This window comes from Staurois parvus, unplaced genomic scaffold (genome assembly GCF_062004578.1).
Source record: "Staurois parvus isolate SC_StPar_1 unplaced genomic scaffold, SC_StPar_1.0 ptg000229l, whole genome shotgun sequence".
Taxonomy (NCBI): domain Eukaryota; kingdom Metazoa; phylum Chordata; class Amphibia; order Anura; family Ranidae; genus Staurois; species Staurois parvus.
In genome coordinates this window covers 790,440-805,637 of record NW_028318025.1, presented here as the reverse complement: position 1 = coordinate 805,637, position 15,198 = coordinate 790,440, and the positions used below count along the sequence as shown (strand labels likewise).

The 15,198-nt window shown below is 40.7% G+C and overlaps 1 protein-coding gene across 1 annotated transcript in view; it reads left to right on the top strand.

Annotated features, from left to right (window-relative positions):
* EDIL3 (EGF like and discoidin domains 3) overlaps positions 1-5,208 on the top strand; it is an 841,943-nt gene extending 836,735 nt beyond the window's left edge. The window contains exon 11 of the mRNA XM_089679626.1: positions 2,043-5,208. Coding sequence (XP_089535752.1) covers positions 2,043-2,192 — 150 coding nt within the window. The 3' untranslated portion in view covers positions 2,193-5,208. The remainder of the gene's footprint in view (positions 1-2,042) is intronic.
* Positions 5,209-15,198: the final 9,990 nt, after the last annotated feature.

Sequence of the window (15,198 nt, the reverse complement as noted above, 5' to 3'; positions counted from 1 at the left end):
ACTAAAGAAACTTCCACCAAAAATAGAAAAAGGGAAAAAGTTCAGTTCATTTCACTGATGTGATATCTCTTTAAAGTAGCATTGATCCACCATCAATGTGGTCCTGCAGTGATTATCACCCCATTGAATTCAACACTCATTAGAAGCTGGTGAATAACCAGCAGTGGAAACTCAGTACGAAATCAATCGCCTTAATACTGAATGGTTGTGAAAATGACAATTGGCTAATCAGCCAGCAACCCAAAAACAACGTTCAATCAATGGATTATTAATCGCTCATGCTCTGATCTCCTTATCAGCCCGATTAGGTGACAACCATCCATATATGGGCAAAATAAAACAGCCACATAGTGTGATACCATAAACATATTTATTGCCTTAAACCCCCCCTTTAAAATGTACTCAAATTGAGTAAAAAAGTAATGCACATTGTAAGCAAGCACTTCCAATAAAATGACCACCGCTAGTATGGCTGGTGACAGTCTCACCACACACTGGTTCCTGTGGATTACCAGCAACAGTGGTTACGTGATTGCACCACGTGGTCCCGGCGTGCGTGCTGACGTCACAGATGGTCACGCCCTCAGTGCCTCCTCATAAGTGCCTATCAGTTCCCATCAGGGCAGCTTATCAGTGCCCATCAGTGCCACTTCATCAGTGCCCATCAGTGCCACTTTATCAGTGCAGCCTCATCAGTACACATCAGTGCAGCCTCATCATTGCCCATTAATGCAGCCTCACCAATGCCCATCAATGTAGCCTCATCAATGCCCATCTGTGCTCATCAGTGCAGCCTCATCAGTGCCCATCAGTGCAGCTTCCTCAGCACATATAAGTGAAGGAGAAAAATTACTTATTTGCAAAATGTTATAACAGAAAGTAAGAAAAAAATTTTTTTCAAAATTTGTGGTCTTTTTTTGTTTGTTTAGTGAAAAGATATAAAATCCAGTGGTGATTAAACACCACAAAAAGAAAGCTCTAGCTGTCTCAAAAAATGCCCAAAAAATTCACATGGGTACAGTTTTGCATGATTCGCATCCAAAGTGCGACAGCACTGACAGTTGAAAATTATCCTGGGCAGGAAGGGGGTGAAAGTGCCCGTTATTGAAGAAGTCAAATATTTGTATAATAAATGGTACATATTTTATGATTCAATTTGTTTGATGGTGCCACACACTATATATATATATATATATATATATATATATATATACACACAGTATTTGTCCTGGAAAGTCTCCTGCTACAACAAATTGGTGACCTGGGAATGTCTAAAGCTACAGAGGTGAGGGGGGTTTGTTTTGCTTCTGCTGCATGTTCAGAATATGTAAATATTCTAGTGTCATAGTCTGAGAACAGGTGTCATTCCACTGCTGAAAACAGCTTCTTTGATTTCAGAGGCCCAAAAGAAAACATGATGTCACATCATTGCTTATTCAAAGTACAGATGGAAAAATGTGCTGCAAGTGAGCCATTAAAACAGAGCAAATTCTTGAAGTGGTTGTATAGGCTCAAGGTTTTTTACCTTCATGTATTCTATGCATGATGGTAAAAAACCTTCTGTGTGCACCCCCTCCCCCCAATCCTTACCTGAACCCCTTCCGATCTAGCGATCTTCTCGACAGCCTCTGCTGTCTGGGGACTCTTTCCCCTCATTGGCTGAGACAGCAGTGAGAGCCCGTTGGCTCCCATTGTTTTCAATCACAGCCAGTGAGCCAATGTGGAGAGAGTGGGGGGGCGGGGCTGAGCAAAGGCTCTATGTGTTTTATAAATGCATAGAGCACCGGCTCAGGGATGAGCATGCTGTCCCTGGAGGCACTGCTTAAGGTCGAGGAGCCAGGAGCACCAGCAGGGACCTGAAAAGAAGAGGATCTGGGCTGCTCTTTGTCACTGCAGAGATCAGGTAAGTATAGACATGTTTGTTATTTAAAAAAAAAAAACCTAAAGCTTTAGTGTCACTTTAATAATATTCTGACAAAGCACTTTGACTTTATATCTTCTTGTGATGTGACAATTAAAACAGATTTTATTTTAATTTGCAGGTATTTCAGGGAAATTTTGACAATGATACACATAGAAAGAATGTGATCGATCCACCAATCTATGCAAGATTTATAAGGATCCTTCCTTGGTCATGGTACGGCCGAATTACATTAAGAGCTGAGCTATTAGGGTGCACTGAGGAGGACTGAAAATACCCATCAAACAACCACTTAAAAGAAGTCATCATTTGAAAAATAAAAAACTGAAAAACCTGAATGAGAACATGAATGGATTTTCATTGAATAAGTGCTCACCTTTTGGTAGGCTGGTAACTGTTTTTTGCGAGGTAGTCTGTGCCTGCCCTTAATGAACCCACCAGATTATGTCCTTCAAATATTGTCCCTTTGTAATGAAATGTTTTAATTTTCTTCTAAGTTGTTCACACTGGTTGAAATACGTTGAGGAAGAAAGACAGCATCATTTTTATTTTTTACAGTTTTTTGGGGTTTTTTTGTTTATGAGCCAGGAAAATGCAATTATAACAATTCTCTTCAGAGCCAAAAAGAGAAAAAAAAATATCACCAACTGAAAACCTGTTTTCCTATCTACATTACACATTTAGTTGTAAGAAGTGATGCTGCGGCTTAGCAATAAGATTTCTCTGGGATGACTGCATTATCCTAATTGTTTCCCTCGTGCCTATCAAAATATTAATATTTACATCTCAGATCTTAGAAATCCATTTGACTTACACCTATGAAATTGCAAACTTTAAATGTTTCTTTCCTCTTAATTTCATTCCTATTGTGCATGTTCTTGAGGCATGTTATTACTTGTGTTAGAGACATTTCCTTCCTTAGTGACCTGAATACTAAATAGGAGCAAACTACGAGAATAGGCTTTCTTTTCTGCATGTCATAAAAACAGCAATACATCAATATCTCATTCCTGTTTAGTTTATCACATAGAATGCACTGACGCCCAAGATTATTATACTAGCAAATCTCTTCTGAATTCGCTCAAGGCATTATAGTTCTTTAAACATTTTTTCTGCATCAGAACAGTGCTAACCATTTTACTTAGTTTGCAATATTACATATTCATGTATCTTTTTTGGTACGAATCATAATGTTGCATGGAGGGAGATGAGAATAATGATAGGTTTGTGTGCATACCTTTTGTTTGTCATTATATGTCTCATGTGTTCAGTTTACTGGAGCATATTTTTCGGGTTATACAATAGTTGAAAATCAGACTTATTGTATGGAAAATGTGCAGTTTTTTTGACAGCTGTGGACCTACATACAGTATGTATTGGTGTAGATGGAAATGCTGGTTTTTGAAAACACCTGTCGATAGAGACTGTGATAATGTGGTAATACCTACTCAACGTGTTCTTCATTTAAACTGGTTGTATGCAATCTTGTTTTATATCTGTTAAGTCATTCTAAAATGCAAAGATGAGTTTAGAAGTCGAATAAGAGATGGAGGGGTGCATGGGCCCTGCAAATTCACATGAACAGAAGCAATTCCCTTGCATTGTTAAAAGAATGCGTCCACTTGTGGAAAAATGGTGAGGTCCTGTGTAACAAAAACTTTTTACTTGTTTCATTTTTAATTGTGCTGCATACAAAATGCCGCTAGATGTCAATGTCCTGTCTGTCTGTATAATGTCCTTCAAAAGATATATATTGTGTATGATGTTGTATTCAACCTTGGTGAACAATATTAAAGAGAAAGTCAAACATAATGACCTATAGCAAAGAAAATATGATGAAAGATCATTCATTAAGAAAGCAGCCCATACAATGCACTTTATGCTATAGTACTTACAAACATTAGTCGTGACTTTCCTCAACTACGTTTGCTGTTGAATGTTGCTTTTTTTGACCAAATGCACTTTCTCATCATTTTGTTTGTGCAAGATCCATTGATTTTTCTCTTATTTATGAAATTATTATTCTTTTTTAATTAGCATGTTTCTTTCCTGCAGAAAACACCACATGGCACTTTCCAGATTAATCAAATTGTGAATGTTTTTATTTTTGTTCAAAAAGAGGATCTGAACTCTGGAAGCTGTGCCAGGAAGGGTAATGAACTGATCACCAGTATTATCTGTGGGCTCCCTATAGCTGATTGTTCTCCTATTACTAACTTACCAAACCATGTTCTGCACTGTGTCTCTGTGCGGAGGTAGCTATCCTGGTAGAGGCGAGGCTTTGCTTCCTTATTTCAGAAAATACAGAAAGGAGAACAGTGAGCAGCACAATAGTGAGATTATCCAATTTACTCCAAAACTGATTAAAATATCAACAGTGGCAGCAGTGCCCTAAATTTTGCACAGCATATATACAGCTATGGTGCTGTAAGTACAGGTGTGCCTAGGCACCCTCATATGCCAGAAAGTACACTGCTCTTTTTCAGAAGGAATCTAAGACAAAAAGATTTTTCAGGGTACTGCCAATGCCGAATTAACATTTCTAAATATTCTTCACTTCTTGAGTTCAGGTCCACTTTATTGTTGAAAAGGTTCTCTCAAATGAAGTACTTATGGTAGATTAAGTATAAATGTCTATGTATGAATACAGAAAGAAGGTTTACTTCTATGTTACTTAATATTTCACCATGTGGTGTAATAATAAAATATATGTTCATATCATCACAAGAAGAGTTTTCTATATAAACTATTTAAAAAAATGAATGAGGTTAGATTATTGTTTGCATTTGTAAAGTATGTTTATGTATTTTTTTAATACAAAAAGAAACAAATAATTGATTTGTTTTAGAAACATTATGGGAGCTATATATCAAAATCAGGACATAATGTGGTAATATAAAGACCAGATTACCTTTAAACACTACTAAATAATTTTATGCATTCTACTTTGCCTGTTTATTTTACTTTTATGACCCCCAATATATTTTATCCACTTACCCAAAGGGCTTGTCACAAAAACTGGTTTTAGTTTTATGTTGACTTTCTCTTTTGATATAAATATTTAAGCTTTGAAGACTAAAAGGTACTGTACAATATATAAAATATATGATGAGGGTTAGGGATCTCACTTGTTAGCCATTCAACAAATATCGAAAACGGTTACCTTTGCAACTTTTAAAGCTATATAATATTGATATGTTTTGTAAATATTTAAATCATTTAGGTTGATGTAAAATGAGTATGACATTGTCTAGTCTTCAAACCTAAAATAAACTTTTGAAAAACTAGGTTATTTTTATATGTTTTCTGTGTATTTTATTGTACTTCTTTGTACTTTTAAACAATATTAGAGCTACCTTCATTAAAAGTGTTTATTTTCTTCAGTTTCACAAAAAAAAGTCAGGACTATTTATTGTAAATTTAAATAAAAAAAACAAATACCTATGGAGCTGTAGTCTGAAGGTCCAGCTCTTTAAAAATTCCTCCAAAAATTACTTTCTTGTAACTTCCAATGCTAGTACCTGTCAACAAGCCTGATTTTATCAGTGCCCTCTTGAGCAGAGCAAGCTGCCTTGAAACCTGTAGTTTAAAAGCTCTCTGGCCACACCTTTTGTATACCCAATTTGAAAGAAATAAATATTCTACTTGCAATACAATTTTAGTTGCTAATTTACTAGGTAGTTTACATTTTTTAACTGTGTTTGTGTTTTTATCTAAGAATATATCTTTCAAAATCATTGTAGGGCAACTATATAAAAAATATGGTATTCTGGTAGTAGTGGTTAATGTCTAGATTGATGATATTCAATATATTATATTTTGTTGTACATACCTGCACTAATATTTTTACTGCATTGAAGTGCAGAACAAACCATCTAGCAAAGGTGGCAGTTACAAGGGTAGAGATGAACCATCTAATACTGCTGGTGCTTTCAATGGTCAGTTTTTATTTATATGGATTAAAGAGAAAAAACGGTTGCTGTGATTACTAAGAGAGTTAGCTGAAGTCACTTTTTACTTTCAATACGTTTTTATTGAAGTTTTAACATAATACAACAAATCACCATCATCAATTTCAAAAATGAGTAATACAGGATAACAGAAGATATGGAGCCCATAATGAATGCATAGGGGTGCATACATTCCGCAAGTGTCTCTGAAGTCGCTTTTTAATGTGTTCCTCATTTACTTTCATTACTTCTATTTGAAATTGCACATCCATCTAAAACTGGCAAAAGATGAGAAGAAAAACAAACAATTAAAACAAAAATCAAAACATTATTTTGATCTAACATTCTATGGCCCAATCAGTGTATAGGAAATTTTCTACCAAACTTTAACATTTTTCCAAATGTTTTCAACATTAAACATGATTTTTTTTCTGATCGATTTCTACTATTACACCTCCTGCTAATATTTATTTCACTTATTTATACATTTTTTCGAACAATTAACCTACAAATGATTAGAAAATTGTTTGTTCAAAAAATACTTTCCAACATGGTTGTTCATTTTTCATCTTGAAACAGAAATTGACTGTCACAGTAAGCACACCAAAACATAAGAAAACCAAACCTCTCAGGTTTGTGTTTTTGAGACATAAACACAGTACTTTGTGATACTGAATATTTACTACACTTATCAATAGTAGTGCCCTAGTCTATAAATACTGTGTTATCAATAGTCTGGGGTGCCTAAGGTTTCACGCTTGTAACTTTTTTCTTTTTTGGTGTCTACATGTCAGGTCACTGCAAGGCTGTGGCATAGCTCTGCTCTGCAGTGAATGTGTATAAGGATAATGGTGAGTATTTGCTTTTCTATTCACACTTTATCATCAGCATGGTGCCCTGCAGACTGAATAGAGTGAATGGAAACTCCCTGTGTGGCTGAGCATCAAATGACTGCTACAAACTGCAGCCCTATAGAAAGGATGGCATGCTTGATCCTCTATGAACTACAATTCTTATGGTAAACATTGATAATATCAATGCTTGTACACTAAAATGATTTGTAGCACACTCAAACAAAATATCAACTGGATATAAAAATAGGCAAGAAAAGCTGTAAATGGGCAATGCAGTAAAAAGTTGTATTCATTATAAAGTTAAAGCCTAACTCTAGGTTTTATGGAAGTTTAAATAGTTTGTTGGACCAAGCTGGTACAAGTGTACTTTTTACCAACACATGCAGCAGTTGTGTGCTCTATATAAACTGTATGTAGCCCCAGTCCCATAGAATACAAGCTCCCTGTTAATGGATGAGCAGTTCTCAGCCCGCCTTGATTTTGTTTAAGAGGGGGACATGACGTTCCCATCCCTCTGCCAGAACACAGCACTGTACATTGTATGCAGCTGATGCTACACAGTTTTTATAAAAGTGCACACAGTCACTGCATTTTTTAGTGAAGTAAATAGTTACTTTAAACTTCAGTAAAATCTGGAGTAAGCCTATAAACTATTATGCCACAGAAACTATTCTTATACTGCAAATTGCAGTTGGGTGACCTATTTTGTATTTGTTGTGTATATAAACTTTTCAGCTAGGATTTTTTTTTGTGTGGATTACAGTGATTTGTTTCTTTATGCGACCTGTATCTTTTGTTTGGCATCGACTCAGCAAGTGTCTTTTTCAACTGTGCGATGTCATCACTATGCAGGCATAGCTTTAGAGCAACTAGTGCTACTGTAGATAAAATGTGAAATTGTATTCTAGTGGAAAAGAGAAATAAGTTAAACAGGACTGATTAAGGTTAATGCAGAATTAATAGTGGGCTACATACTGTATATGCAATTTTTATAAAAACAATAAAACATTTTTTTACTCACCAGGCTGCTTTAAATGGCATTATGTGCAGATAGATTTTAAATTTGAATTGAAGATTGATTTTGAAAATTAAGAAATGAATTGAAAAAATATATTGTGACATTAATATTGCAATGTATTTATAAAACAGAATCTGTCTGCAATGTTTTTCGATACAGGTGCAGCTTTCTGAGCTCCAACAACATTTACTAAGATCCAGCTGTCAAAAAAGATACCTGATTCTTGCAGCTTCTGAATAAACGAAGCTTGCAATGATTGATTCCTTTATACAGAAGCTACTATCAGCGCTCCTGCGAAAGTTTAAACAAAGCTGGCTACAGGAGTGCTACAGCAGACGAAGGCTTAACTTTCATTTTGACTTTTTTGAGATGTGTTGCTGCCATCAATTTCAAAATTACCTTATTGTTTCTTAAAATGGATAAATAAAATAAATTAAAATATGAGTTTATGGGATTTGCAAATAATTGCATTCTGTTTTTATGTAGATTTTACAGAGCATCCCAACTTTTTTGGAACATCATCCAACTAATCATTTCAGTTGTAGTATGTTTTCTTCAAGCTGTGGGTATACAGATTAGGAGCTGGTGGCATAAGCAGTTAGCACATTCTTTTTTCCCAGTGATGTACAGCTCCTCCTCTGCCCACCTTCCTGCCCATGTGTCTATTCAAATACTGAACGCAGCTACTTGGATATTGATAAATGTATTAATACATACATACAGTACCTTGCTCCACCCCCCCCCCCCCCCCATGATAATGTCTAAGCCTTCTCATCTGGCACTCAGACGCAGGGAAATGCTTTACACAGTAGGAGCTGGAGGCTCGCATATGTCAGAAGAAAAGACTTGAAAAGATCGTGGCAACAAAAGACCTGCACATTGATTGGAAAACTATATGAGCTGATTGATTATCTCTCTTGTTCTGTTCTGGTAACATAATGAAAAGCAAGACTCTCCAAAGTGAAATTATTTGTAGGACATGTTTTCCCATTTGGATTTTGCCCCTCCTGATCATTTGAAAATTGTCAGATTTAGATTTTCCTTCTCTAGGGTAGAAAATGAGGATATACTGTATCTCCCTAACAAGGACCAACAGATAACAAAAAGACACCAGTAAAATCCTGACAACGTTTCGAAGGGGGGAAAGTTATAATGGAAAGCAGATATTGCTAACCACTCTCCATTATACTTTACTGAGATCTTCACAACACAGCCTGCATTTAATGGCCAATTCATTAAATTTGAGTCATGGTGTGGAATTATTGATGACCTACTGACTTATCTCGGTTGATAGCAGGAGAAAGAACTGTGATTGGAGGAGATCTCTTTTTTGTAACAAATGTTGTTAATTTCTATTAATCTCCACCTGCTTTGGACTCCTAAAGCCAGAAAAGTGCTTTTTTAATGTTCGCCTTACTGGCCATGGGAGCTTCATAAATGTGTGAATGCCTTTTCTTTAAAGCATTGGTTGTACTAAAGCTGTAGTTTTATGCTCGGTTCAGATTATTGTGAACTGCATGTAGGCAGCCCATTTATTTTGATAGACTGCCCTACCAGCAAAAACATGGAGAAAGAAGTCCCCAAGCCTTTTTTTAAATTGCACCATATAGAGCTGCATGTTGCTTTTGCACCATGTGGTATGACGTGGGCAAAAAGCACTGCATTTGTCAGTGCTTGGGGACCCCATGCACTTATTTTGTGTGTGTTTTCCACCCACAGATATTTTAACCTAGCCTTCAATAGATTCGTAAGACTCCTAAGCCTTAATTTGCAAAGGCAATATCCTTGTGAATGGACAACCTATAGCAGGGTCTCTCTTCAAAAGGCTGGGAGAGTGGGTGGACCAGTGTCTACAGCCCCTTGTTGTGAGGTTACCAGGCTCATGTACAGAACATTGAATGGCATGGAAACTTTGTGTGGATTACAATGTCAGCCCTTTTTACTCTAACATCCTTCATAATCTAGCCATTGAAGCACTGCAACACCACTTGTCTCACTATGCTAGTTATGATCTAATATTAAAAGAATATTTGGTGCATGTAGTCTCATTCTTATTGGACAGAGTTTTTGACAGAGTTTTTTACTAGAGATGAGCGAATCGAACATGACGAAGTGGAATTCGTTCTGAAGATTTGGAAAAATTCTATTCGCGACGAATTCGAAGATTAGCAAAATTCGAATGCACGAATCGAATTTTCCCAAAAATGGCGGCGACATGTGTGGCGACGGAGAAAATGGACAGAGAAGATGGGGCGGGGATCTCTGGGAAGGCGCGCAGACAAGGCGCGCTGACCCATAATGCATTCATGACATGTGATCGCATTAGCCAATCAGCAGCCAGCCAGCACTGTGTAATGGTGGAGCTATAAATCGCGGCCATCTTAGAATTCTCCATTAGCCTCCGGTCATTCAAGAGAGACAGACCTGTGTGTATTAAGGGACAGAGTTAGGGCCACAGAGACTTTAGGGCCACAGAATCGTTACTCAGGGACACAGAATCGTTACTCAGGGACACAGAATCGTTACTCAGGGACACAGAATCGTTACTTAGGGCCACAGCTATCAAAGAATTGAAAATTTAAACTGACATACACCCTTTTTTTTTTGGTGGCTGTCGTGCACAATTGGTGCTGCAGTTTGCCGATTGTGCAAAATAAACTAACTTTCTGCTTCACAACCACTATTGTACGTTCAAAGAGTTAGATCCATTTACACGCCGGGTGGCGGTAATATATTTTGGGTGATTAGTGCATTCCAGTGACACAAACGTATAGTTTCCAGCCAACGGCAAGCTGCAATTGACCGATTGTGTACAATAAACTGACTTTCTGCTTCACAACCACTATTGTACGTTCAAAGAGTTAGATCCATTTACACGCCGGGTGGCGGTAATATTTTTTGGGTGATTAGTGCATTCCAGTGACAGAAACGTACAGTTTCCAGCCAACGGCAAGCTGCAATTGACCGATTGTGCTAAATAAACTGACTTTCTGCTTCACAACCACTATTGTACGTTCAAAGAGTTAAATCCATTTACACGCCGGCTGGCGGTAATATTTTTTGGGTGATTAGTGCATTCCAGTGACAGAAACGTACAGTTTCCAGCCAACGGCAAGCTGCAATTGACCGATTGTGTACAATAAACTGACTTTCTGCTTCACAACCACTATTGTACGTTCAAAGAGTTAGATCCATTTACACGCCGGGTGGCGGTAATATTTTTTGGGTGATTAGTGCATTCCAGTGACATAAACGTACAGTTTCCAGCCAACGGCAAGCTGCAATTGACCGATTGTGCTAAATAAACTGACTTTCTGCTTCACAACCACTATTGTACGTTCAAAGAGTTAAATCCATATACACGCCGGGTGGCGGTAATATTTTTTGGGTGATTAGTGCATTCCAGTGACATAAACGTACAGTTCCAGCCAACGGCAAGCTGCAATTGACCGATTGTGCTAAATAAACTGACTTTCTGCTTCACAACCACTATTGTACGTTCAAAGAGTTAAATCCATTTACATGCCGGCTGGCGGTAATATTTTTTGGGTGATTAGTGCATTTCAGTGACATAAACGTACAATTTCTAGCCAAAGGCAAGCTGCAATTGACCGATTGTGCTAAATAAACTGACTTTCTGCTTCACAACCACTATTGTACGTTCAAAGAGTTAAATCCATTTACACGCCGGCTGGCGGTAATATTTTTTGGGTGATTAGTGCATTCCAGTGACCTAAACGTACAGTTTCCAGCCAACGGCAAGCTGCAATTGACCGATTGTGTACAATAAACTGACTTTCTGCTTCACAACCACTATTGTACGTTCAAAGAGTTAAATCCATATACACGCCGGGTGGCGGTAATATTTTTTGGGTGATTAGTGCATTCCAGTGACATAAACGTACAGTTTACAGCCAACGGCAAGCTGCAATTGACCGATTGTGCTAAATAAACTGACTTTCTGCTTCACAACCACTATTGTACGTTCAAAGAGTTATTTTTGGGGTGCTTATTGAATTAAAGAGTATGTCAGACAACACGCAGAGGAGTGGCAGAGGAGGCAATGTTTCAGGAGCGAGCAGACGTGGCAGCAGAGGAAGGGGTCGAGGCAGCACTAGTCGCAGCCAGAGGCCAGTGCTCCCGGTGTCATCCAGCGGTCGTGTCTCCACCGACAACCCTGCCGTCATCGATTGGTTGACTAGGTCGTCTTCCTCTTCCCAGGTCACCTCTGACACCTACAGCCAACGGTCGGTGGGTACGTCAGACACAACCGTTAGTTGGCATGGCCCGGGAGCAAGCCCACTGAAATCACGTGTCCTCGACACTAACAGAGCTAACAGAGGGCGGTCAGGAACGGGGGGAGACATCCGCCTCTTCAGCAGCCAGGCGAAGAAGTACTGGTGAGGAGAGTGGCTCGGTAGCCGGTCTAGAGACAGGTCTGTCTCCTGACCCACACGCAGCCGAGGAGGCTAGTAGTGACGCGGAGACCCTAATTGATGATGATGAGGCTGATCGCACTTGGCAGCCTCGTCGTCATCAGGCTATTGCTTTCGCATCATCAGGAGAAGAGGGTGCCAGCTTGCCAGCGAGCAAAACAGTCGGTGGGTTGCCCAGGAGGCAGCAGGGTCGCAGCAGTGTCAGTGGAGCCAAACGGCCATGGAGTAGAGCACCAGCTCCACTGCAGCCTACCACCACGGCCAGTAGTGGTGCCGGTGTGCACGGAGGAAGTAGCAGTCAGCCAGTGAGGAGTAGCGGGGGCAAAGTTTCCTACTCGGCGGTGTGGCAATTTTTCGTCAAGCCGCCCGAGGAAGTAAACTTAGCCGTATGTCGACTATGTGGCCAGAAAGTCAAGCGTGGCCAGGGGGCCAATGTTGGGACTACAGCGTTGCGTCAGCATATGCAGCGTCACCATTCGGTGGCCTGGGAAAACCGTGATAAAGATACGGCGGATCTGCCTGCCCCAGCCCCCGCTCCATCACCCGCTCCGTTACTTGCTCCGTCACCCGACGTCAATCGCCCTCTATCAGCCAGTCAAGGCTCCAACACCTCTGCTGAGGGGAGTTGTCGCTCGTTGGCATCTTCCGCTCATTCAGATGCTCCTTCTCCTGCTACTCCTCTTCACGGATTCCGTCAGCAGTCTTTCTTGGAATCCGTTTCCAAGAGACAACAGTTTGAGAGCACGCACCCGACGGTGCAGAAGCTGAACGTCCTCCTGTCCAAGTTGCTGGTGCTGCTGTCCCTCCCTTTCCAAGTGGTGGACTCAGCACCTTTCCGAGAAATGATGGCTTGTGCCGAGCCGCGGTGGAGAGTGCCAAGCCGGCATTTCTTCGCCAAAAAGGCAGTGCCAGCCCTGCATTCACATGTAGAAGAGATGGTGGACCAGTCTTTGAGCATGTCGGTCTCTGCCAAAGTGCACGGCAGCGCCGACATGTGGAGCTGTAACTACGGTCAGGGACAGTACATGTCATTTACGGCCCACTGGGTGAACGTGGTGCCGGCACAGCCGCACCAGCAACTTGGACAGGTCACGCCGCTTTTGCCTCCACGTTTGCACGTCCTTGGTCCAGCAAAGATGTCCGCCTCTACCACCTCTTCTTCCGCCGTGTCCTCAGCCGCCACCCCCGTGCCAAGTCCCATTACCCGACCGGCATATCACATGTGCAGGGCGCAACGGTGTCACGCTGTGCTGCACCTGGTATGCCTTGGCGAATGTAGTCACACAGGGGAGGAACTTCTGAGTGTAATGAACAGAGAAATCGACAGATGGCTGTCTCCGTGCAAATTGAAAATAGGAACCATGTTGACTGACAACGGAAAGAACATGGTGTCTGCTCTGCGTCAAGGAAGGTTGTGCCATGCGCCATGCATGGCTCACGTGTTCAATCTGGTTGTCAAGCGGTTCCTAAAATCCACCATCCCACTGCAAGACATCCTTAAAATGTCACGTAAACTTTGCATGCATTTCAGCCATTCCTACACCGCAAAGCACACCCTCCTTGAGCTGCAGCGGCAGAACGGAATTCCACAGCATCGCCTGATCTGCGACGTTGCAACAAGGTGGAATTCAACCCTACATATGTTAGACCACCTTTACGAACAGCGAAAGGCCATCACCGATTTCCTGATGTTACAAGCGGATAAAGGTACTCCCCTGTGTAACTTAGATGTCAGCCATTGGCAGCTCATGCGTGACACCTGCCGCTTGCTAAGGCCCTTTGAGGAGGCCACGCTATTCGTGAGTCAGCAGGACTATGGGATGAACGACGTCATTCCTCTGTTGCACGTCCTGGAACAAATGCTGTTAACAATGGCTGGTCAGGGTGCGGTAGACGTGGCGCACAGATCTCAACGCCACATGACCCCTGTGGGGGCAGGACAGGAAGAAGAGGAGGAGGTAGAGAAGGACATTGGTGCTCAGGAATTATTGAGTGAAATGGGTGGTTTTTCCACTCAGCGGACAGGAGTGGAGGAGCAGGAGCATCTGGTAGAGGAGGAGGAGGAGGAGACAGATGACCCAGACGCACCGTGGCAGTATGCTGTGGAGATGGAGGCAGGGAGTCCCTCGCATTCCTTGGCACAAATGGCCCACAATGTCTCCTCACACTGCTGGTGGGTTCCATTTTGTCATAGGGTGCTGTATGGCCTCCCATTGCTGCTGCCTCCACCGCCACACTGTGGCTCCACACTCTGGTTTTGGCCCCGTGACTGCCCAAATGAGTGAAGTGTGCGGTGATTCTAAGATCGACGGCACTCATCTGCATGTCATACTGACTGACAGTATTATTTCTCTTCCCCAGCAGACTCCAAGGGCATTTAAATTAAAGGTACAGTGTTCTGCACTAATATAAAGGCTCTCTGAAGCCTAGAAACACCCTTTTTATAAGTTAAATTCGCAGCGAATATATTCGGCTCGCAGCGAATTTATTCCGCGAATTCGGCGAATCAGCCGAACCGAATTTTTGAATAATTCGCTCATCTCTATTTTTTACCTTAAATGCCAGGGAGTTTCCATTGGCAGTAAGCTCTTGTCTTCACTGACTAACCTCTATTTTTTGTTTGTTCTCAGCTTTCTGTTGTATATACAATAAATGTTGTGTCCTGAACTATGTTTTTATGGCTATGAGTAAGGCTTATTTCCAAAACACATAAGCCAGTTTTACGTGTAAACTCTACTCGACGTTATAAAGTAATTCTTCAGAAGGACGAGTTGCCTGCCCTTCACTCCTTACTTTAAATTTGCTTTAGTGTTGAGAAGACACTTTGAGCAGGAGCACTGTCAGTCCATAGGGAATCCATCTGGGTGTAGAATCTTTCTCTTTATGAGACTCCTAAGCCAGTTCAACTTTTTTTAGAACTTGGGTGACAGTTTAGAAAAATATTTTAGCTATGATTTCAGATAAGTCAAAGCGATGATATTAACCAGTTCCCACCTAGCCTATAGTAAAATGACGGCCA